This window comes from Pteropus medius, unplaced genomic scaffold (genome assembly GCF_902729225.1).
Source record: "Pteropus medius unplaced genomic scaffold, Ma_sr-lr_union100, whole genome shotgun sequence".
NCBI lineage: Eukaryota > Metazoa > Chordata > Mammalia > Chiroptera > Pteropodidae > Pteropus > Pteropus medius.
The window spans coordinates 7,127,539-7,151,426 of NW_024354875.1; the positions used below are offsets into that span (position 1 = coordinate 7,127,539).

The 23,888-nt window shown below is 40.1% G+C and overlaps 1 protein-coding gene and 1 non-coding gene across 4 annotated transcripts in view; one reads left to right on the forward strand and one right to left on the reverse strand.

Annotated features, from left to right (window-relative positions):
- ACSL3 (acyl-CoA synthetase long chain family member 3) overlaps positions 1-23,888 on the reverse strand; it is a 71,053-nt gene that overhangs the window by 11,847 nt on the left and 35,318 nt on the right. For all 3 annotated transcript variants that reach the window (XM_039855846.1, XM_039855844.1, XM_039855845.1), the window contains exons 3-14: positions 15,100-15,277; positions 13,736-13,845; positions 12,732-12,870; positions 10,746-10,896; positions 9,382-9,505; positions 9,057-9,128; positions 7,635-7,774; positions 6,216-6,388; positions 4,518-4,592; positions 3,481-3,672; positions 2,026-2,140; positions 519-676 (exon numbers count right to left, since the gene is read on the reverse strand). In XM_039855846.1, coding sequence (XP_039711780.1) covers positions 519-676; positions 2,026-2,140; positions 3,481-3,672; positions 4,518-4,592; positions 6,216-6,388; positions 7,635-7,774; positions 9,057-9,128; positions 9,382-9,505; positions 10,746-10,896; positions 12,732-12,870; positions 13,736-13,845; positions 15,100-15,277 — 1,627 coding nt within the window. The remainder of the gene's footprint in view (positions 1-518; positions 677-2,025; positions 2,141-3,480; positions 3,673-4,517; positions 4,593-6,215; positions 6,389-7,634; positions 7,775-9,056; positions 9,129-9,381; positions 9,506-10,745; positions 10,897-12,731; positions 12,871-13,735; positions 13,846-15,099; positions 15,278-23,888) is intronic.
- LOC120597489 (5S ribosomal RNA) lies at positions 15,782-15,900 on the forward strand. Its single transcript, XR_005651383.1, has one exon. It is a non-coding gene; the product is annotated as a 5S ribosomal RNA (ribosomal RNA).

The window sequence follows — 23,888 nt, forward strand, 5'->3', positions numbered from 1 at the left end:
CACTTAATGCTGATGACTCAGAAAGTATAACTGTTTTATTAAACCAACAATATTAAACCAATCTTGTCACACACCCCCACTCCCAGCGCCTCCCCCCAAACAACACCACAGGGAATATAGGTCATCTTAGTACAACAAACTAGCAGGACACTAACAGCGTAGAAAGTGTAAAAACAGAGTCCTGGGTGATTCGCTAAGTGCTGGGGTGGCCAGGAAACCGAGCAGGGCCTGGGAAGCCGCTGAAGTAAGAGATGAGAAGGACCGACCCAGAAAGCAGAGGTGCAGTGTTCTGACGCAAGCGCCAGGCGCAGGAGGGGCGACTCGTGTGTCCTGCTGCAGGGCTTGAACGGGGGTTGAATGGGGTCTGGTAAGTATGTTCTATCTACTAATGGTAGAAAAAAACAATTGGTTCCTGAGCAGGAAATGGTGTAACCTAAGCTCTGTAATACAAGAGGATAAATACTTTTAAGTACCCTCTTCCCATCTCAGGTCTTAGAATCAGTATGAGACGCACTCACCTGAAACAGCAGCTTCAGAAAGCACTTTCAGTACCTCGTTCTCCATTTCACAGCTGTTACACAGCTCCTCCCAAGTCCCTTTAAGTCCTTTCATTCGAGCTAGTTCTGTTAGCTCCTTTTGATTTGGCACAACAAATCCAATGACATAAGAATGATAACTGAAATACATAAAGCGCAACTTAGCTAATGACTAAATGGCATACCATGTTATCTGCAGTTACTGATTACACTGACATTTTAGTATCCAACTCTTTACTGTTTTAAAGAGAATGCACGAGGCATATTTGGTACTGGCATACTTAGTTTATGCAATATCTACTTTTACTGCCTGATTCATAATACGTTCCAATGCTTTGGCGGAATTCATGGTTAATAAACCTTAATCTGGCATATAACAATCCATTTCAACTACACGTAACTGGTATAAACAAAGCCATGTACACATTTTTTAAAGAAAATTATAAATATTAGAAAATTCGTATTTTAAAAATCAGTAATTCGCATCAACAGGTTTAACAAAAATAAAAGCTAATGTAAATTAGAAACTGTATCTAAAGAAATCTGGCAGCAAATCAAAGTAATGTGATTGCATTTATTCTCTTCTTTGGAGAGAATTTTTGTTGACAGAGGAGCTGAGTGTTGCCGCTGAAGGCAGCGACCTGAAGATGAGGCAGCAGCATCAGGAAGAGGCCAGTTCCGGTGACTAGCACGAAAGTAAAACCCAGAACCGTAGCATCGCTAAGGAAAATACTCCATTAAAGGGCCGAATCATTTATAAATCAACGTGATAAGTCATTTGGCAATCAAAGTCTGTTTCTAAATTGGTTCTTCTGATACCAGATCCTGTTTTTTCATAATAATTATTATGTCAACTGCTGTAGTTAAGGTTCCTACGTTGGCCACAAACTATGTGACCACAAACACTGGAAAATACTTATCGCATGCAGTACCATCAGGGAAAAGGTAATCGGAGTGGCGATCTAAAATTCCAACTCATTTCCCAAGAATTTCTGGGATTTTAACTTCGACCTCTCCTTCCCGGCTGCCTGTAAATCACTGTGGGCTTCACGCAGCTTAAGGCAGAAGGCCAGGGTCCCAAGCGGCTCACGTTGAGAGCAGGGCAGTAGGAACCGGGAACAGCCCTGCTTGCTGACCGCCACCCCACCTTCTTTTTCGCTCCCCTTTCCTCTAGGCTGGTTCTGCAAAGCCTCCCTAAGCAGAGGGACAGATAGCTAGGGGCACCAAGGCAGGAGGAAGGACGTTCTTTTCTTCCCCTCCCTATCACACAGGACACTGAAGCGAGAGAGAAAACAAAACACGGACACAGAGGAAGACGAGGAGGAAGAGGAGGAAAGAGTCATGAGACAAGGGGCCGTCCTCAGAGACAACAAGAAAGAAGAAGGAAGAGTTATTTGTATAATTTTACAAAGAAAGCCCATATCGGGAGGAAACGCCGGTAGCACACGAAATGTTTTTAGTAAAAGTAGCATGAGCTCTGCTTTCTCACCTGTTTGCATATGCGCAAATGTTATCTATCAGTGACAGGTTCTTCAGAGCTGCCTCTACTTTCCCGAGAGAAACATACTCCCCTGCCTGCAGCTTTACGAGGTCCTTTTTACGGTCTGTGCAAGACAAAGGCCGGGGCAGGGGAGACATTGGAGGGTCATGTTAGTAACACCTTTAATACATATAAATACTGGCCATTCCCTAAGTAATGTGCTATAATTAAGTTTACCATAATAGTCATGCTAAAACTAAAAGCGCATAATAAAATCAAGCCCTAATTTTTGTACTATTAAATACATTCCTTAAAAAAAATTAGCTTCTGATGAAGGGGCCCCTTTAGCAGGGCTTCAGGTATGTTCTGCTGAACAGCTATATTCCTGGTATACATCAGTACCAGGAAGTAAAGCATATACTCAGTGCGACCCGAAAGACCACGCCCTACTTAGAGACACATGATGCAAAACCACGCCACTTCAACACGACAGGGCAGGCCGTGCTGTGCCAAGACCCCGGCCCACTGACTTGGGAAGAACTCCGGCAAGGGAAGCCTGCGCCCGGGCCTGACGGAGGACCGATTGGGGGCCAGGTGGCCGAGCACTGGCAGAGGACAGAGAGGGGTCGGCTCGAGGTAGCGCAGCAGCGAAGGCCACAGCCCAGACGGAGGTGGAGAGGTGAACCGGGCCACGCACCAACAGGAACCCTGAACCGAGCCTCGAGGAGCCACTGAGAGGTTTTCAGCAGGAAAGTGGCCCGGCCCAGTGAGATGAGCATTTAGCGGTCACATCAAGGCAGTGAGTGAGGAGGCGCATCTGAGCGGGACAAGCGAGGCGAAGAGAGGAATTTCTTGCAACAGGGTGACAAGGTACAGGCCTAACCCACGATCTGTGCTGAGAGGGACAGAGAAAGGAGACAGCGACCTTGAGCCCATTTCGCATGGTGAATCAGCACCTTGGGTCAGGTGTGCGGAGCAGACGGGACAGTCTCTCATTTCCTCCCAGGCTCTCGTTAGCAAGACTGGGGAGAAACACTGTTAACTGAGAAAAGCGGTCCCAGAGGATAAACAGGAGACGCTGTCACCTCGCCGAGCTGCCAGGCCTCGGTTCTCACAGGCACGGACATGGCGCCGGCAGTAGGGAACCCTGTCCAAGGACCTCTGGATAGCAAGGAATTCACAGAAGTGAGTGTTCCCTATTCAGAAGTTGCCTCTTTAAGGGTTAGCTAATAACAATTAAAAATAACACGCTGTTGAACAGGTTGGGACCTTATAATGTGTAGGCCTTTTAATTCCGCCCGGTCCCTACTGTAAATTTTTCTATTCCAGGGATAATGCAACAGACCATAGCAACATTACATAAAGATATGTACGTGATTAAATGGCTTCTCCAAACACACGGAATCTCTTTTTAAAAACTATTTCAGAAACATCCACTTTCAAAAAACAGATCAGAGGGCTCACCAATAATCTTTAAGCAGCCGTCAGGGTCAAACTCTCCGATGTCTCCAGTGCAGAGCCACCTCTGTCCACTTTCATCTTCAAAGAAATCAGCTTTTGTTTTTGCTTCATTTTTGTAGTATCCCATTGTCACATTTTGGCCACCAATAAGAATTTCACCCCTGGGATGTGGTTTATCGGTATTAAAGTATCCACCTAATAAACACAGAATAACTTACAGTTAATTCAATATTTTTATCCCCATGTGCACCATGTGAAAATTTCAAACTGTTAGTTTCTAAACAGGGACTTACAATTTTATTCCAATTAGAGCTTCTCAAAGGAAATAAGGCAATACGTGAATGAACAAAACTCGATCAACGGAAAACTAGGTGCATTACTAAATATTTAGAAGATTTAGTCCGTATAATTTCAGAATGACTCCAAGTTTAAATTTATTGAACCTTTTCAAATTCTGCTAAAAGACAGCTGAAAAATTACATCTGAGCATTAGCATCTTTATCTTTACTTTGTATGAAAGAAAAAAAAATCCAAACAAATCATAGATAATATGTACATGTTGACAGGATCAAATAAAAAACTTAAAAAGTAATTAGTATTTAAGTGGCATAAGCAACAAATTTTTATGGAATTATAGGGAAAATTTCTCTCTGATAATCTTTGGTTGAAGCCCTCAGGGGAAAAAAAAAGAAAAAACATATAAAATATCTTTAATTTCATAGAATAAATCTTATGATTTTGCTTCTACAAAAGTTAATGATTATTTATAACATTTCTCAAGTTTTGGCATAATTCTTACTTATATTTGTGTAATAAAATAATAAGCAAAATAAAAATTATAATTCTTCAGAATCATCTTTGAAACAAGCAAAATAAATATATTCACGTAGCTCTAGATAAAATATTTCTACTACAAAGACAAAAATGAGCACTTGTGAGGAATTTTATATACTAAAATAAGGAAGAAAATGAAGCACAATTCTAATTCTAAAGCTTAATATTATACAAGTTAATGCTCTCTGGTTAAAATGAGTTTTTACCTTCCTCCCAGTTCTTTAATTTGATTTCACAGCAAACTAATGGCGCTCCCACTCTGCCAGTATTGTAGTCCCACACTAAGATGCAAATGAAAAAAGTATTTGATTACAATAGTTAATAAATGGCTTCATTTTTCTAAATCACCAAAAATGATGAATTATCCCAAAGCTTAGGTATCGTCAGAGAATCCTTAAAAGCAGAAGTCACAAGCTGATGAACCACAGGCTGTGTGGCCCACACTGAGTTTTTCTTTTTGTTTTGTTTTTAATCTGAATTGATTATTGACATTTAAAATTCAAAACATTTTATGTGTAAGTGTAGAATCTCCTGGAACAATGGACCTGCCTTTCCAGCAGGTGCAGTCCCCATTACCGGGGCACGTCTGCTCCAGTCCCCCAGATTCCTTACCCATCACATTTTCTTACATCGGGGCCCACTTGGCTCATTTAAGTAGCTGCCTGGTTCATGAGCTTATAGCCCCTCCCTTAAGGAATAATGGAGCACAATGGTTTACACATATTCCCCTTTGTAGCAGACCCGACAGCTTTGCAGGACAAACCATCCCTCCCATCTTCTCCCGTGTATCACTATTTCAACATGAGACCTGGGATGTCAGTTATGCTATCACGCCCTATTTAAATTCATACAATAAAGAGTTCAAAGCCCAGGCCGGAGATTAAGATTCCAAACTTTCAATAATCTGGGAAAAGAACCCACCACTATTATAAATTCCTATTGCAATTGAGTTTCTTCTTCAAAGATCAAATATCAGAAATGCTGAGATTTAATACTTTACAGAGTCTTACTGGCAACACAGTGTAACTGATTAATCATACAATCAATGTGAATCTTAAAAACAGAAATTAAGGATCCTCGAAAGAAAGGAACCATATGTGTACGTATTTAAGATTGCTTGCGTACCTCCTGCAAAACAAAATTTAGAAGTAGCTTCCAAAAATACATAAAATACAGAGAACATAACTGAAAAAAAGGAAAATACAGAAGTAATGCAAGATAAACTTGGCATAAGAATAGTACACAGAAGTACTCAAGGCAAATAGGGAAAAATCATCAGTTAAGAGGTTTAGTATCTATCAGTATCTAGAAAATACAAAGTAGAAACAGTTCTTCTAGGACTAGGAAGCACATTCTCCCACAGCTGGGACACACGCGACGCTACAGGATTCCCATGGGAACACTCAGGTCACCTCCTCCGCCACATCTTCATGATAAACTCTGAAAATTACGTTCTCTAGACCTGAACCTACTCTCTCTCTATACTTACACAGATCACCACCACCCCCACGAAACATTTCTGAACTTCAGCCTTAATACACATACCTAAACAACTAGACAAAACATGTTAATTTTCTATATAAACAGAAATTTAATAACTGATGTAACAAAATAAATGTATACAATATAGCCAATGCCTGGTACTAAAATTTCTTATCCAGAGTGCTAAGTAGTAAGTAGTTTTTAGTATTACATAGTTTAATGTGCAAAAGTCCTCTAGATAAATTACTGACTATTAGATACACCTACTGCATTCTAAAACCTCCTATCAACCATCAGAGAACACAGAACTTACCATTATTCTGCTACTCAAATAAACAATTTAACCACTCTTTTCCTATCACTCACAACCAAACCACCTGGAGCTGCCCGCTCCGGCCCGACCCTCCACTGTGCGCACTGACCTTCCGTGATCGTTCCGGCTCCAGCAGACTCGGTGAGTCCATAGCCCTGACCAACGGGACAGCAAAAGCAGATATTCATGAATCGCTGTGTGGTTGCGGACAGTGGAGCACCCCCGCACAACAGAATCCGAATGTTTCCACCGAGCAAACTTCGAACTTTCCGGAAAATAAGCCTAAGAAATTAATCAGAGAATCACAGGATTGTAGAACTGAATGGTATTTCCCAAGTCATACAGACTAATCTCCCCATTTTGATATATGAAATGTTGAGATTAAGTGCTTTGTCTAAGGCCACATAGCCAGTTCAACAGGTTCTCTTGAACCACTATTTAAATCTTAATTTTTAGACGTTCAACCAAGTAAAGGACATGGGATTTTCTCTTAAATACTTTTCAAGTAATAGTTGAATTCAAAATTATCAGTTTAATTTTGTACAGTAATGGAAAACCCCTGCTAATGACCAGAACAATTCATTTTATATCAACGTATGATACATGTGATATGAACACTGAAAAATCATACTATATCTTTATACAATTTAGTATTAAAAGCAAATTAATTTTTTGCGTTAGCTTACTGCATTAGAAATGCGTATGTTTGTATACGTCAATGTCTTTTTAAAATTTTTACTAATTCAGGTTCGGAAGTGTTAATTGTTTAAAAATAACTGGTAAATTTTTTAAAAAAGAAAACAATTCAAACATCTAACTGCAATGTTTCTGAAAATACACAAATAAAAAAAAGATTGCTTACTACCTTGATCAAAAGGAGGGTTTTCTAAAGTAACTTTGAAAAAGGCAAAGACCAAGTGGCAATCTTTTTTTTTTTAAATAATTACTCTTAAAAATAATATGAACAGGCTTTACAAAAAAGGTTATATATCATGTTAGAGATAACTAAAAGGCAGGAAAAAAATTATAAAGTTTTAAAAAATGTGTAGCATCTGAAAACCATACTAATATTTCCATAAAAAATATAAATAGCATACTTTTATTTTCTAATTTTTAGGCTATTTAATAAATTAAATTTACTTTATTAGCACCACAAAAACAAAAAATTAACAGTTTATGGTAAGACTGGTCATTTAATACGTTAAACACAAGAAAATCATATTTAGTTGCCATTTTATATTTATATTGAAGTAAATTTAAAAGCAAAAAGAAACTTCCTCAAAATAATTAAAATCATGTGTCCACATAAAATATAAACATACTATTCAATACAATAGAACTGTAAGTGAAATTTTTTTCAAATAACATTGCAATCTTTTTTAATTGCTCATATTCTTATGCAAGATGGATTTTTAAAGAGTCTCTTTGGTTTTGTAAAATAAATTTATTGCTCATTACTATTTCAATTAACAAGGCTATTAATGTGAACAAAATGACTAAATTATCAAGAGGGAGGGCCTTTACTTGCCTGTCACACAGGGGAGTACTACGCCCTTTCGAAATCTGTTCCATTTTGTAATTATAGGCCAGAATAAAGAGATTACGTTGAAAACTACTCATTTCATTCACTTTATTCATGACATTTTTGTAGATCCGATCCATGATTTCCTAGATGTATAAAAATGAGTATACAGTAAATAATGCTATCAGCTGCCTTACACATATTAAAATCTTAACATCAGATTATTGTCAGTATTGAGGCATTTTAAAAGATATATTCTATCAGGAACAAACTTTTAAAATAGCGTCATGGTTAGCTTAAAATTGAGATTTCTGTAAAGACAATTTTTAATAGCAGAAATATATCTAGATGCTCATATGAGTAGTAAAAAAAGAAATGAAAGCTTTAGAGCAGTAATAGCTATCATTATTGATTCTTTATATTGCTTTTCTTGTTTATCTTATTTATTCTGAACTAAAAACTCAACTCACTAAACAAATGAACAACTAACTATATCAAATGGTTTTTAAAATTCTCTTAACTCTATCTCATAAAGACATGGAGTACCACGTTCTCTGCTCACAAGAGGCACGTGGGGTTCTTCTGGCTGGTAGCTGAGTTTCGATGCTGCCATAATCTCCCTTGTCCACACTGCACTTTGATTGGTAGGCCTATTACTATGAAGCAAACTTTAATGACTTCAAAAGTTTTCCTCTACAATTTTAAATTATATTTAATTTTTACACAACTGAAATTTTAAAGTAAAATACGACTAAGAAAACTATACACCTACAGAAATTCCAAAACTGCTGGTCATTTATATTTGACCTTGGAATAACTGTATAATTATGCTTGGATGTGAGCACTTAGGTATCTGACAATAAAATTCCCAACACTGACAAACAAAATCAGAAAGCCACATAGAACTTAAAGAGACAGAAAATCACTGAATCCCACTTCTACTGATCTTACCCTCAGACCCCTCCCCAGGGCTGGTATTATATTGGGGTGCACAGTGCTTCTCAGGTAACTCGAAGGTACACCAACTTCTTTTTTGGGGTGTCTATGCCAGACTGTCCCTGAGGACTCAGGAGGTAAGCGCGTGACTTGCCTATTTAGGAGGAGGTGATCTTAAGCCTCCTCGCCTATCTCCTGCAGGGTTTCAGGGTTCTACTAAGAGCAAACAGATCTCATGAAAATGATCTGAACAAGAAGCTACTTAGGGAAAGGAGCTGATAATATCATACAGATGCTGAAAATAAGAAAAAAAAAAAAAAAGCTAAAGTAAGGCTGAATAAATCCTGCAGAGCTTAAAACAATATAGATAATCGATAAGGAATAAATCCTACATAAACTACCTTGACAACAATATCTTTTCCACTAGCATTTATCCTCTGAAGCAGATGACACTTCTTTAGTACGCAATATTAATTAATGGTCAATTCTTACCGGAACCGCTGCCATTAGTGTTGGCCGCAAAATGGATGTATCCCCTTTGCTTCCTTTTTTTATTTTTGAAGACTATAGAGAGAGAAAAAAAAAAATCTATATAAAGTGATCCTTATTTTAAAAATTCAAAGGAATTCTTAGACCAAAAAGCATATTATAAATTCATCATTTTAATTTACTCATATTCTAATAGGCACTTAAAAGGGAAGTGCTTATTTAAAAATGATTAACTATCATCTTTACAAAATACTGTCAAATTGATGGGGGGAAATGTGTTAAAAATAATTACGATTTTTTAGTATCTGAACACAGACATTTAATTTACCTGATCTGCTAAAGTCTGTGGTGATGAGTAGCCAATGCAGCATCCATGAGAAAGACAAACGAGCTCAGCACTTAATTCTAAAACATGGGCCAGAGGCAAATATCCGATGTAAACGTCTTCCTCTCTGAAAGAAGAGGGAGATAGAAGAAGCAACCATGAGGTGCCGTCTCTGCTGAGAGTGACTGCTATGGGAGCAAGCCTGAAGGGTACGCCAGGGCGTCGATTTGGGAAGAATGAAAGTGAGTGAGAGAGACAGAGAGACAGACACTTGGGGGTGTGAGGGCAAAAAGGACTCCAGCTCAGCCTAAAACTGAGGGGGCAGACACTCTAAGCAAGTGGCCTTGTTTCCAGTCCTACTTGAAGACGCTCATTCATCAAGTATGAGTGTTGCAGAAGCCAAGTGCTAAGGCAGAAGAAATAGGAGTTTGGGGGGAGAAAAATGAAGCGTTCTTTCGGACAGTAGAAATCATCCAAGGAGGAAATGGTCTTTAAAGCCAGTGGGCTGCCAGAGTTCAAATAGAATCCACAGAGAGTTCAAACAGAATCTGCCACTGTCAGCCAGGAAGATTACAGAAAGAAGAGAGTCCTGTTCTGAGAGTTAAATTGAATTATATCTCATATAAGAAAATGTACATGCATGTATGTGAGTCTATTTCAAGAATGGTCCCCATTCCCTAACTATGAAGGGCAACTGAGGCAAATTCACAAAGGAACTGTTGCTCTTAATTTTTTCTGAAGGCTATGCACACATGACAAATTTCTTCACCACCAAATCCAATTCCACAGTAAGCAGTATGTGTACACGCACGCATGGGTGTGTAATTTCTGTGCACAAGGGCATCAAAAATATCCAACCACTGCACCGGATCAGCCATCGGCATATTGATCCCGTCTCTGGGACCCGTCCCTTTTCAGTCCCTGGAGGCCCATCTGGTCTGCCCCACCAGTCTCCGGCGCCGTGATCTCCACCCCATCCTGCTACTAATGGAGTGTGACTGAATAGAGAACCTCAGTAATCGTGTACCGGATATATTAAGTTATTTTGTTCACCTGAATTTTAACACATTTAGGTATAAAAATGACTATAGAAGTAACAACACCAACTGATTTAAATTAAGGGATTTGTCGGTTAAAATTTGCAGTTTTAAGTAAAAAAGTTAACTATTAACGGTGATATCTATAAACTGCATTTTAAACTTCATGACTATAACTGTTCTGTAATTAATTTTAATGTTCTTTTTTGAAGGGAACGCCTACTGTAAATACACTCCAAAGGACTAACTGCTAAATAACACACAGTAATGTAACGACAGACGTAGACACCGCACCGCCGCGCATGCGCGCATCGGGCCAGGAGGACGCACCCCAGGCGCGGAATCCGTTCCGCCATCCCCGTCACGCCAGCAATGATGTTGCCGTGGGAGATCATGACGCCCTTGGGCAGCCCCGTGGAGCCGCTGGTGTACATGATCACTGCGATGTCTGTCGGCGCTGGTTTGCTCTGAGGTCTGTTTTCTGTATCAGAGGAAAAAAAACGCACTTCTAAGAAATTTAGCCATATCGCCAATTTCTTCATAATCATTTATTTGTTAACTCAATGCAACAACTATTAATTGTAATCATACAAACGTCAGCAAAACAGATCAAGTCCCTGCATATAAGGGACATATATTCTCTTGAGACAGACAAGCATATAAACCTATAATATAGTAAGAGCTATGAAGAAAAATGAAGCAAGACAAGGTGAAAAGATGAGAGAAGCTATTTAGATGGAAAAGCCAGGAAAGGCCTTTCTGTAGAGTTGCTATTTTAGTGAAGACCTGGGTAAAGTGAGAAAGTGGAAAATAAGCAAGTGCGAAGGCCCTGAGGTAAGACTGTGCTTGGCACTGGTCCAGACCAGCGAGCAGTTTGGGGGGGACAGTGAGAAAGAGGGGGAAGTGGCAGGAAATGAAGGCCGCGACCACCTCACGTAGAGCCCGAGGCCACGCTAAGGACTTCGGACTTCACTACGGGGTGGAAAACACCGTTGTTTCAAAGAGGGGGGCTTGCCCTCATCTGTGACAGGATCACTTGGGCTGCCGTGTGGCTACCTAACTTAAGAAAGGAAGGAAAGGAGGTAGGGAGGCAAAAGGCTATGCCAGCAATTCAACTAAAACACAGGGTGGCTGGACTAGGGTACCCAGGCATTTGTAGAAATTGTCTCTGCCACCTAGTGGTAAAGTTAACTTGGCTACACTCAAAATCCTGGATCTATGTCCTCCATGTGCACATGCCTAAGGACAGTGGCCAACATCCTACCGAGGTGACACAGTACACAAAGAGAAGTGGGGTCTGGATGGTACTGTTGATCTGCCTGAATTAATCTTGGAACTACCCAAGGCGAGGCAGCCCCTTGCAACCCCTGTGTGGTCTGAGCTGGTCCTGCTCGTGGCTCCTGCTTCACCAAGACCTCCTTTCCCTTGGCTTCCGTGAGCTACACACGCTTTCTTTCTTCCTCTCTGACCCGTCCTCGGTGGCCTCTGGAGGCACCATCCTCTGTGGGTGGCCTCATCTACTCCACAGCTATAATGAGAACCTAACTGCTTCCAACTGCTAAATCTCTTAACCCCAAACTTAACTCTAGAGTACCAGACTTGTGGAGGCCACTCCCCAACAGATATCAACATCTGAATGTTCCACCGACACCTAACATTCAAGATGCTCCAAATTAATGTCAGCGTAGCCCCGTTCCCGAGCTGAGCCAACATGTACTTCTAATTCATCACCACGTTTCCAACTGTAAAGGAAAAACAGCCCCAGCACCCCAGTGGCTGTTTGCGAGAGCCCTAAACTCCAGCGTGCTAACAATTTTTAGACACTATTTGAAAGTAGGAACTTCCAGAGTCACAGGCCTCAGTGTGCTGGTTGGAGGATGAAACCTTGCCCCCTCTGGAAAAGGCAGCGTTGGAGCAGGGTTACAGAAGAGGAGGGGTCTAAGGCTCGCCTCTCGATCTGTTAACACAGATGATTCACAGAGGCCAAGTTTAATGGCATCATTTATGAAGCTAAGTTCAAATTGTTTAAAACCATTAAAACAAGAAAACAGAGAAACTGTATAATGTAAAGCGCATTTTAAACTAATGTCAAATAAATGCTACTTTTAGAACATTCATATATTGTTTGTATTTTTCCTTAAATCTCTTTAAAGGGTAGATGTAAGTGTATCTAAAATGACCTTATACTTCCCCAAGCGATGGTCAGGAAAACTGGTATGTCCCTTGACTTTAACTTTAGGATCAAATATTTGGAATGAATCTGGAGAACATGGTCACCACAGAACATATCCAAGGAACTGGGGAGCTGTGACATACCCGTGCTGGCCTTGGCTCCCAGAGCCTGCACTGCGGCCATGGTGTGTACGATGACGCCCTTGGGGAACTCAGACCAGGTTGGTGGCTTGCCATCGACAGTGACGATGTGCCGCAGACGTGGGACTAAAGAAACTATGTCCTGGAGAAACACAAGCATTCGTCATGTTCTTCATCATTCTTCGTGAAACCGCTCAGCAAATAATCCAGGACACAAGAAAGGTAGTTTATCGTATTTACTGAATTATTAATTTCTTGCCTCAAAAAAGGAAGGAGGGGTACGCTGGTATAAGTATCACTTTTTTAAGATGGAGAAATAAATATTGGTCTGAAATTTCAATTACTACTTTATAGCATTAGATTTATTGTGTGTACCTTGTTCTTCAGTAAATCTTTTATTTCCTCACAAAATGGGCATGTAAATATAGGCTGCCCGAACTATGTGGCCAAATCTCTCCTGTTTGTAAGAGACTAATAAATAAATAATAAAGTACAGGGGAAAGGGGAAGGAATTCACTTATAAACTTGTAAATTTAAAAAAAAAAAATCAGAAGTTATTTTCATGGGCGTTGTCTAGAGACTGCAGAAACCCCTTTTACCTACAGTTTCATAGTCTCTTTTTTCCTTTAAAAAATTCTAAACACTCATAACCACTCAATGCTTCAGTAAAATAAATGAATTACTAGCTTAAAAATAAACCTTCAAAATTACAAATTTATTGAAAACAGAGTAGAAAATAGATGAGCACAGTAAAGAAAAGTTATAATCATTTCACCGTAGACACAGGCATATGACCAGTCTGTTAACTGTCTGCACTACTGACACATAATTACATACGAAATCCACTTTTTCTTTTCTAAAGGAAAGTAATAAAATTATGATATTCCTAAAAGTTTATATAGACATTAAGGATTTTAAAGATCATAAAAGAACTAAGTATCAATAATACAGCTCATGACACTGGAAATTCTAAAGTATCAGACAGTTATAATAACTCCGGGCCTCACCTTCAACTTTGTCTGTAACAGTTCTTTACTAGTAATGATGTTGGTCACCTCTGTTTCATTTAAGCCATGAACAATTGCTGGACCTCCCAGAGTCGCATATAACGTAACAACTACAGGAAAAGAAGGGCAAGTTAAACATTCAAACATTTCACGGGAGCAGTAAATATAAGCAAAGGCTCTGAAAGCAGACGTGAATCATAATGGAGCGTACTGACCTTAAATCATTAGGGCCATAGTTTATGGTCTAACTGTGCTGTATTTTTCTAAATTACTTTAATAAACTAATCAACATTATGCCTACTCACACTTTCCTAATTTCCCCCAAGATTTGTTACTTTAAAGTAAAAACTTTTTAATTTTCTTTTGTTTTACCTACAGGTGTTACTCTGGGACTTTCATATTGGAAGGAATTATATCTGACCTATAAAATGTCAAAGTCTTACTTGGTACTAAAATAGGAAAAAGAAAATATACCAGTAGGTAACGCGCTGAAGGTCAGATTTCAGTATTACACATTAAGAAAAGAGCATGAACAAGCATCAGTATTGCTTATTCTAAAGTAGAAAAATCTAAAGAAAAACATTCTTAGAAATGTTGAAATTAAATAACAATAATGTGGATTTTTACTTGCTTTCTAGCTCAAAAACGTTAGACTTAAGTGACTTTCAGAGATGACAATTATTTTAAAGCTTCTCGAAAGAAACATTTTGTAAACTTACACCTGTGAAAACAAAAAGGTATCCCAGTTCAAACAAAGCAAGCAACCAACCAACCCAACAAACAAAACCTGTGGAGGCATTCACAACAAGAAATCTGATCAAAACAGCTTTTCTGTTTCATGTGAAGAATAAGGCATTGTCCCCACCTAACATCACGTTTTGGCACTGAGGCCTGGACTACCGCACAGACGGGGTTGCGAGGACCGCCACTCAAACAGCTAATAACACAGCAATTTTGTCATTTAACGTGGCGCCTAGGTCCAGTGCTGGAAGGTTTTAGAGTTCAGTGGCTATACTGATAGGAGCAGCGTAACAAAAGGACGCTAATTCAAAGGGGAATTCCTGAGACAGGATAGCAGAGCAACGGCCCTTAGGAGGAGGCACAGTTCCTGAGACCTCGAAGGTCCTCTATTAACAGGATCAGGTCCCCTCACCACACTACACAGACTGTCCCATGTGGTCCACAACGGGTTCCCTGTTCAAAGCAGACCAATAGGTCTAAGTTCTCCACCGACTGGATGCAAGATGAAAATTAACATCAGAATTTTCATCTCTTAAGAATGAAGTATTTATAATAAAAGCGAGTATCATCTCCCCCACAATAACAAAAGTCTCCTCCTCCAGAAGATAAAAAAGCCTACTTACGCTGAAAATTATACATGAAGCATGCCTGTGCAGCGATCATCCATTCGGCCCTGGTTTCACAGAAGATGGCAATGTTGGTCTTTGGTTTCTGACCCAACGCCTGTAAGCCATTTCCAAAATTAAAAGCTCTAATGAAGACATCTTCATAGGAGAGCCAATTATAGTGTCCGAGAATAACCTGATGAAACAAACAAAAAACATATACACAACTTCCGGTGTAACCAAAATATTAACTGCTAGAAAACCAGGATGTGTTCTAGATTTTGAAAGGCCAGGACGTTATATCTCCATGTCGTTAAACTATTTTTAAACAAGAAGCTAGGCAGTGAGTGGCATGGATGGATCTTGAGATAATCATGCTAAGCAAAGTAAGTGAGACAGAAGTTGAAAAGCACATGATATCGCTCATATGTGGGATATAAAACTGAACAAACAAACATAATGAATAAACTGAGACTCATGGACACAGACAGTGGATTAGTGGTTACCAGAGGGAAGGGGGAGGAGGCTGGTAGGGTAAAAGGGGCCAAATAAGTGGTGACAGAAGGAAATCTAACTAACTCTGGGCAGTGAACACACAGTGCAAGACGTATATGACTTTCTGTTGAATTATACACTTGAAATTTATTTGATTTTGTAAATCAGTGTACCCCAATAATTTTTAATTCTAAAAAAGCTAGGGATCTATGGCCATGCTACCCTGAACACGCCTGATCCCATCTGATCTCGGAAGCTAAGCAGGGTCGGGCCTGGTTAGTACTTGGATGGGAGACCACCTAGGAAGACCAGGTGCTATAGGCGTAAAAAAAATAAAATTAATTAATTAGTGAATTAAAAATTTTTAAAAAGCTAGGAAGTGGGTTTCAAGTGAAAAATCTATTTTGAAAATCAGCTATTGTGTGATATCTTCTATAACTATTCAAATTTTATGCTAAATCTTCAACTGTAATTTTTGTGTGGTTCCTCCCCCCTCAAATATTCAGTTTGATGGGATCAACTTCCTGGCCCAATGGTCATACACTAATAATTCATTTATAGATTTTATTTACTTAAACAGTTTAGATGTTAGTTCAAAATTTAGCCTAGTACCAAATACAACTAATACCAAAATTTTACGTTCCCTTTTCTTATGAATTCCTGAATTTCAATAACAGATGCTAAAATATGATTCACAAACAGAAACTGGCGTGTCCCAAGCTAATAGAAATATTTACTGCTGTTCAGTTTGAATTGCTGTATCTAATTCTGGATAAGCGAAGTAAACAAGTCTATTTCCACAACCAGGTGGTAAGTTCTACTATGCATCAGAGTTCCTCTGCGGAAGCCTTCAACACTCACTAGCACACTGGATGTGCAGCACGTCATCTGCACTTGCCAAGTCCACCATGGTAACAATCTCCTTCTCAACTGCTTAACATATTTTTGTCTTTTAGGAATTTTCTCTACCTTAGATCAGACTATTAAGTCCTCAACTACATAGAGATTGGATAAAAACCTCCTCTCACTGCAAAAATATACAGATAGTTCCCAAGCATGGCTGTGTCATCACACACCTTAAAACCATTTTCAAAAATGCATACAATGTTTAAGAGATTTCAAGAAATAGGTTGAAAATAAAAATGGGGAAAAAAAAGGATAAATACTGCCCTCTAGTGTCCGACTTCATAATGAACTTAAGAAATACTTATATTGATAAGGCAATTGTCTTTAAAATGCTTATTTAACCCTAGTGGTCCCAAACTCTCACCTTGCTCTGCACCCCCACGAAATGCTCACCACGGGGAGCTCCAATGACTTCAAAAGGAGCTCTGTGGGGGTGAGAAGACAGATGAGAATTTGGCCGAAATGTGCAGGAACTGCATTATAATTATTAAGAATTTTACATTCCAAAGCATGAGCTGCCTCCTCCTACATTCTAGAATCTAAATGTCACACTTTAGAAGTTTCAGAGGATATGTGATCTGAAAAGGCATTAGATACATAATCCAAATATGAAAATCTATGTGATGGTGCCACCGTGTGGCAAGAAATCAAATCATGGGTTTAATTCAAGGATAATCAAAACCTGAGTTTCATTTAATTCTTTAAATCATTGAATCGTCTAGTTGTGTTCTCCCCCATAAATATTACATTTAAAGGACTCCCAATTTTATCTGACTTGGCCTGGGAAAAGTTTCTAATCTTAACTTTGTCCCTATGATGAGCCCAACCTGAGATTAAAAGCAATTTATTTATTCCCTGCCTAGACTGCCAGAACACCACTACATACCCAACTTTATTAAACTGAGAATCACAGAGCTCACCCCCCCCAGTGACCCTGTTCCACTTCCTCTCCCCTTCTGAAATGGCTATTTAAAATCTTCTCTCTACTCAAATGGCCTCTACCTCCTCCTTCCCTCTCCACTCCCAGATGATAACATCTCATACTTTGCTGAGAAATTAGAAATTAAACAGAAACTCCCTTATCTTCCTACCATCTCTTTAATAACCTGCACACATCTGTACCCAAACCTCTGCGGCCCCTCATGGTATGACAATGGTCAAAGTGTCCCTGACAAAAGCCAAACTCATAAGGACTTTGCTTCAAAGAGCTCCCCAAACTGCCATCTCTAGCCCTGACCACCCCACCCCTTGGATATCCATCCAACTTACTTTCTACCTGATTATTCACCTAGGATGTCTACCAGATGTGCCCCAAAGCAGCCATTTCCTTCTACCTCCACCGGCCATCCTAGTCCGTCTCTCCCCTGAACTAATGAATGCTGACTGGCCAACTTGCCATCCTGATTCCCCTACGGTAGTGAGTGGTTTTTTAAAAAATATAAATCGGCTTACTCATCTGCAGTGTCCTCCCTGTCCAGTAGTAATGGAGTCCAATCCTCACCTTGGCCTATAAGGCCCCAAGGGACCTGGATGTTGCAGGTCTCTGTGCTCATCTCAAGCTCTCCTCCTCTGACTCATTTCCTGCAAACAGAACTGTGTCCTTTCTGTCCTTCAAACAGGCTAAGCCAAGGCAGGAGCCAGGATCAGGCAGGAAGCAAGAAAGGCGCCCGGGCACAGAATTTCAGGGGGTACTGACTCTCAGGGTCGGAATGCCTTCTTACACTCTGCACCCTTAAGCGCCTCACCCGACCGGGCTCGTCCCTGTGTGAGAGCCACCGCCCCATCCTGTCCCACTGCACACGGGGCTCGTTACCCAGACCTTCGCAAAGTTGGCTCCGGCTGCTGTTCAGGCCTCCACTGGGCCATAACCTACCCGGAATGGCTATATTTCATCTCCAGTCAGCTGTATTTCTTCACAGTAGTTATTAACTGTTAACTCATTTATTGTCTCTTCCTCCTTACAAATATAAGATCCGTGAGAAGAGTAACCTGCGTGTCCAGTTCATTACCGTATCTCTGGTGCCGACAACAGCACCTGGCACATGGTAGGCACTCAGCAATTATTTGCTAAATGTGTAGAATGGGGGGTATAATTAAACACAGCCTCACTTCACTCTGGGCCTTTAAGGGGTCTTCTCTCTCCTCTGGCAGCTGCATTTTTAAAGAGATTGCATCAAAAAAAAAAAAAATCCATATCCGTCTCATCATTTCACTCCCACAGCTACTTTTGTTCTGATCGCCGTGCAATCGCAAATACCCTTTGCCTACCACCTCTTAAGTATCCTGACCCAAGACGCAGGAAAATGAATGCTTCGTGTGGCTATGGGAGTGCCTAAGGTGGAGCCTCTGAGCAGCTTCTTCATTTGTAAACTCACTTTGCTCTCACATTTAGTTTTCTGCTTTTATTCCACGGCGGGTTCGGGTGTAACATACACGTGTGTAATGTCAATGTTATCACTCAGACTATCGCTGTCGGGGACACAGGAACTTAACTTACTCTGTGTGGGAACCTATAACATCAGATGTCTGATAATGCTGATGATGAGGGTCTCTGACTTCAAAAGAAAACTACAAAAATAAAATGGAGCTGACATACAGAACAGTCTATAAAATAAAAACATACAAACACTTAACCGTCAGGGCCCTGAAGAATGAGACAGTCTAATAGAGACCAAGTTTTCGAGACACTGAGAGTTTAACCTCTGGACACCAGCACTCTTTTTTATTTTTTATTTTTTTTACTTTAACCATTTAAAATGGAAATATTTCAAAATTACACACTTCCTGCCTTCTTCGGCAAAGTATACCTGACTTCATTTAGCTTCTCTCTCTGTAAATGAAAGTCATTATAAGCCAATTATTGTAGGGAGGCAGAGAAAGTGAAAATATTCGAGAAATCAGGATGGTTGGTAATAACCGCAGATGACGATGAGGACTTTCACTATCATTTACCATGGGGGAGTGTTAGCTTATTAAACTCTCACAGGAACGCTGACAATTCTCGTTATCCCTATTTTGCCCAGAAAAGGATAACTTTCTCAAAGTCACACAGCTATTAAGTGACGAGACCAGAACATGAACCAGGCAGGCTCATTCCAGAATGTAAGTGTTAGTCACAACCAGGCAGGCTCATTCCAGAATCTAAGTGTTAGTCACAATGCTTGACTGCTCCTGGGCAGGTGAGCAGGTGGCCTGTAGGAGGGGACAGGAGCGAAAGCTGAAGACTTGTTAAAAGAAAGGGTGGGGGAGAGGGGGGTGGCTGTAAGTGGGGCGGGGGGGCGGGGAGCGGGCAGAGATCAAACTCCTAGTTTTCCGCCTTGAGCATTTTGGTTTGTGGCAGTGCCTTTAATAAATGGGGACCCGGGAGAGGAATGCATACGGAAAAACCAAGAGTTCTGTCAGGAAGAGCAATAAAATAACCAAATCACAAATCCTGGCCAAGAGATCGGCCATTATAGAAAGCAATTATGATGTCAATGTCCTAACAAGTAAGAAAATAAATATCATACACATATGCAAATGTGACTGCAGCAAAAAATAACACAACAGTAGGCACTGAGCAAGAAGAAAAGGAAGCCAAGTCAACTCCCAGGAACAGAAATGAGCATGTCTACGATCTTTCTGGATCTTTCTGGATCCCTTTAGAAGGTTATAGTGAAATCTCTTTGTAAGCACTATCATCACAAGATTCTTTCTATTTTCTTCTAATGTGTATAAAACGGAAGAAAAAATTTTTAAATGTTTCTAGTAGTTAGATCACAATGTTTAAATCAGCTTTGTGCTCTTTTCCATTTCAGAAACAGAAATGTAAAATTATTTTATTCTTTGCAACTTTGTTCTATTTCGGGTACGCGTATTTTAGAGACGCTGTGGAAACCAATCATTTCATTGTTCTTCACTTCAAAAGACAGTGGAACAACGCGTTTCCTGCTGGGAAGGTGGCAATCAGGAGATGCTGACTGACACACATTCCAGGTGCTTGACTCTGCTACGGTTTTATAAAACCACAAGAGACTTTAAATGATGGGCCAACAGTCCTGAAAAAGCTTGCCAAGACTCAAGAACACTGCGCCCTCTGCTTCTCTGCCTTTTGTTTTTCTACTTGTGACCCCTGGAGAGAGACCTGCCTTGGTGAAGTTGACGCCACCCTGTCGGCCACCCCACGGTGGGCATAATTAGAGGACAACCCTCACCAGTGCCTTTCCGCTTCCACTTCTCTTCCGTTGGGAGCTCAAAACAGACTTTTAGGGTAGGATGGAAACAAAGCTTCAGAGTTCGTTAACGGGAAATAAAGGTTTGTGCACTTTTGTTTCAGCCATGTCAGATACATTCTAGGGTTAATCCCCAAAGCTCAGCCCCTCAAAACAGGGAGGAAAGTTTTCGATGTTGCTACATCATTCCGAAACTATTAAATACTTCGTCAAAAACACGTTTGCACTAGACTGTTAGAAAGCACTGTGCTTAGAAGCCGCAAGGCCTAAGCAATCCCACTCTTACATCTACGTGCCAGTTGTGAAAGGTCCCCTTTTCACTGTCCTGTCATAGCAGATGCTGTTACTGCCGCAAGACAATGGATGGGAACAAGAAACCAAGAGGGGAAAAGAAAGACCAGCTTGTTTAACACATGGCTGAGATTCCCACTGTCCGCTCTGCAGACAAATGCCCACAGCTGCTACGCAGACCAAAAGAAGCTAACGTCTTAGATAACCAGTGGTGAGCATACTTTCTTCCTGAGGAAAACTAACAGCAAATATCTGCTTCATTTATTATACACAAAACCTAAAAGTTAATTTCACACAAGAAAAGTATAGTATGTCTTCCATATGAGTTTAAACAAAGACTTCCAAAAATCTGCTGAATCACAAATGCCGATTTGATGGTGAATGTCAGCAACGGCAGACCTTCTGACTGTAATGTAGTACAGAAAAACGCCGATTAAAAATCGTTTTCCTCACCTTCTAACTTTTCTATTTGAGTTCAAATATATCTTTGTTGAATAAACAATGACTATAAAGGCACCATGGTCAGGAGAGGGAAGAAAAAGCCATGTGAACACATACACACAACACGCACACACAACACAAATGGCTTTCCTTGTGTCCACTGTTATCTGGCCATACTTAAGGAACACTTATGATAGCTCTGAGATTTTATTTTGTCCTAATTATACTGATACCTGAATTAAGAAGGAATTTCAAATTCACCATATTTTTCTCCATTTTAAAAACTTGGGGATTCATTTGCTGCTATCAGTATTGAATGACTGAAGAATAGTACTAGCCCCATAAAAATCCCTATAATATGTGTGGGATACTTGAGAAAAGTTAATCTTCCTGCTAAAACAGGACTTCTGTTATATATGCTTAGATTAAAAATAAGAGAACCCAATCTTTGAATTCAAATACCATTAGATCAAAAGACAAAAGTGAATGTGTTTTACAGATACTATGAGAAGCACAGAAGAGAAGGCAGAGGAGTAGAAAAACTTAGTACCTAAAAAACACAGTGTTTTTGGTACCTTTTACAACTACCAGATCTCTCAAAAACAGAATCAAGGATGGTGTGCCATAAAAAGTAGCAACTAAATATGACACAAATCAAACACCACTATGATAAAGCGTTTTGCAAATGACAGTCTATAGGCTCCAGAAGAATAACCAAACGTGTTTAGCTATGACTTCAATTTCTAGAAATGTGCTATGAACTCTAGCTAGCTCTTAATTTAGCAGAAAAAATTCATTTAAGTGAGGCAAAATTAATCAGTGAAAGAAATATAGAATATGCCTTAAAAGTAGAGTGACCAAAACTACTTCTGAGATTTAAGGAGGAATGATTAGTGTCAGAATGACAAGTATAAATCAGGACCATTCCAGGCAAAACAAGGTAAAAGATCACTATTTAAATTGAGGAACATTTACAGATTTTTGTCTAGAGTTAAAACAATGTCTATAATTTCTGAGCGTTACTGACACTAACTTGCTTCATGTTTAAAAGGAAAGGACTGTGAATTCGAATGGCGAGGGCCAAACCAAACGTAATGGGTATTAAGGAAGTCCAACAACAGCCCCCTGGCCCTGCGGTGGCTGGTGGCCTCTGAGTGTTTCCACCCCACCGTGTAATTATTTGGACTCTCCTCCAAAATCTGAGTTCCTTCGTGACTGACAGAAAAAGGCAGCTGGAGTCACCACATAGTTAGGGAAAAAGGATAAGGGGAAAACAACTTTGACTAAACAGGTATTAAGCCTATAAACTGACCAATTTATCAACCAACTACAGACCTTACTGCCTCAAAAAAGTTTTACCTCCGATATTTACCTACTGGAGTTTCAAGGACTGCTGATAACGAAGCCAGGCCATGTCTATACTTATGTGCACACAAAGCGGGGCGGGGTGTTCTAAGGAAAGTCACCTCACAGGGTGATCTGACCAGGAATTCCTAAGTGGGCAGGTCACGTGGGTAGTCATGCCCAGGCCCCTAACTTTAGTGAGAAGTTTTAAGCCCTGTGCACTGTTCTTGTGCATCTAGGTTAGCACACCTTTGAAATGCCAGAAGTAATACTCTTTGAAGGGATATTAACCCTCCAAAGAGCACATAATCTTATTAACTTTCCTGTAATCCAATCCCCGCCTTGCTTTCTCTCACAGCCATGTAATCTCCCCTACAATCCCTCCTTAATCTCAAATGCGTAAAAGAAGCTGCAAAACTGTTGTTCTCCAGCGCATTTGATATTTTGCTCCCTGGCGTTGTCATCTGTTGGGATACAGTAAACTCATAAAAACTTTGTACAGGTTTAGGTGTTTCTTACACTGGCACTTAGTACACTTCATCTGCTGCACTACTCCATCGTCTAAGTCTGTATACACCCCGAATTTTTCCCATTGAAATCCCAATAGTGACATAATAATAAAAGCTAGAACAGTTACACTAGGTGCCATGAACTGTTCTATGCACATTGTGTGTGTGAGTATGTGAACATACATTCACGTAATCCTCTCAGCCACTCTGAGTGCTGGGATTAGCTTACGGGGTGTGGAGCAAGACAGCCTGGGTTCTAGTTCCAGTTCACGGCTTGCTGGCTGTAATGTCCCTGGGTAGGTTACCCACCTATCTGCCCCTGTGTCGTCATCTGTAAAGTAAGGATGCTCATACCGACTCATAGGGCTATTAAGTCTGAAACAGGATGATATATGTATAGCTCTTACAACATCATGGCTCAAAGAAATGCTAATATCGGCAATGATATTTATCTCCATATTATAGAAAAGAAATTGAGGCAAAGTTGTTAAATAACTTTTCCAAAGTCACACAGCTAGTTAAGTGGAAAAGCTGAGATTCGAACCCATCATCTGCATCTGGGGTCCAGGCTCTTAACCACTATGCTACACTGCCGCTAAGGATGTCTTAT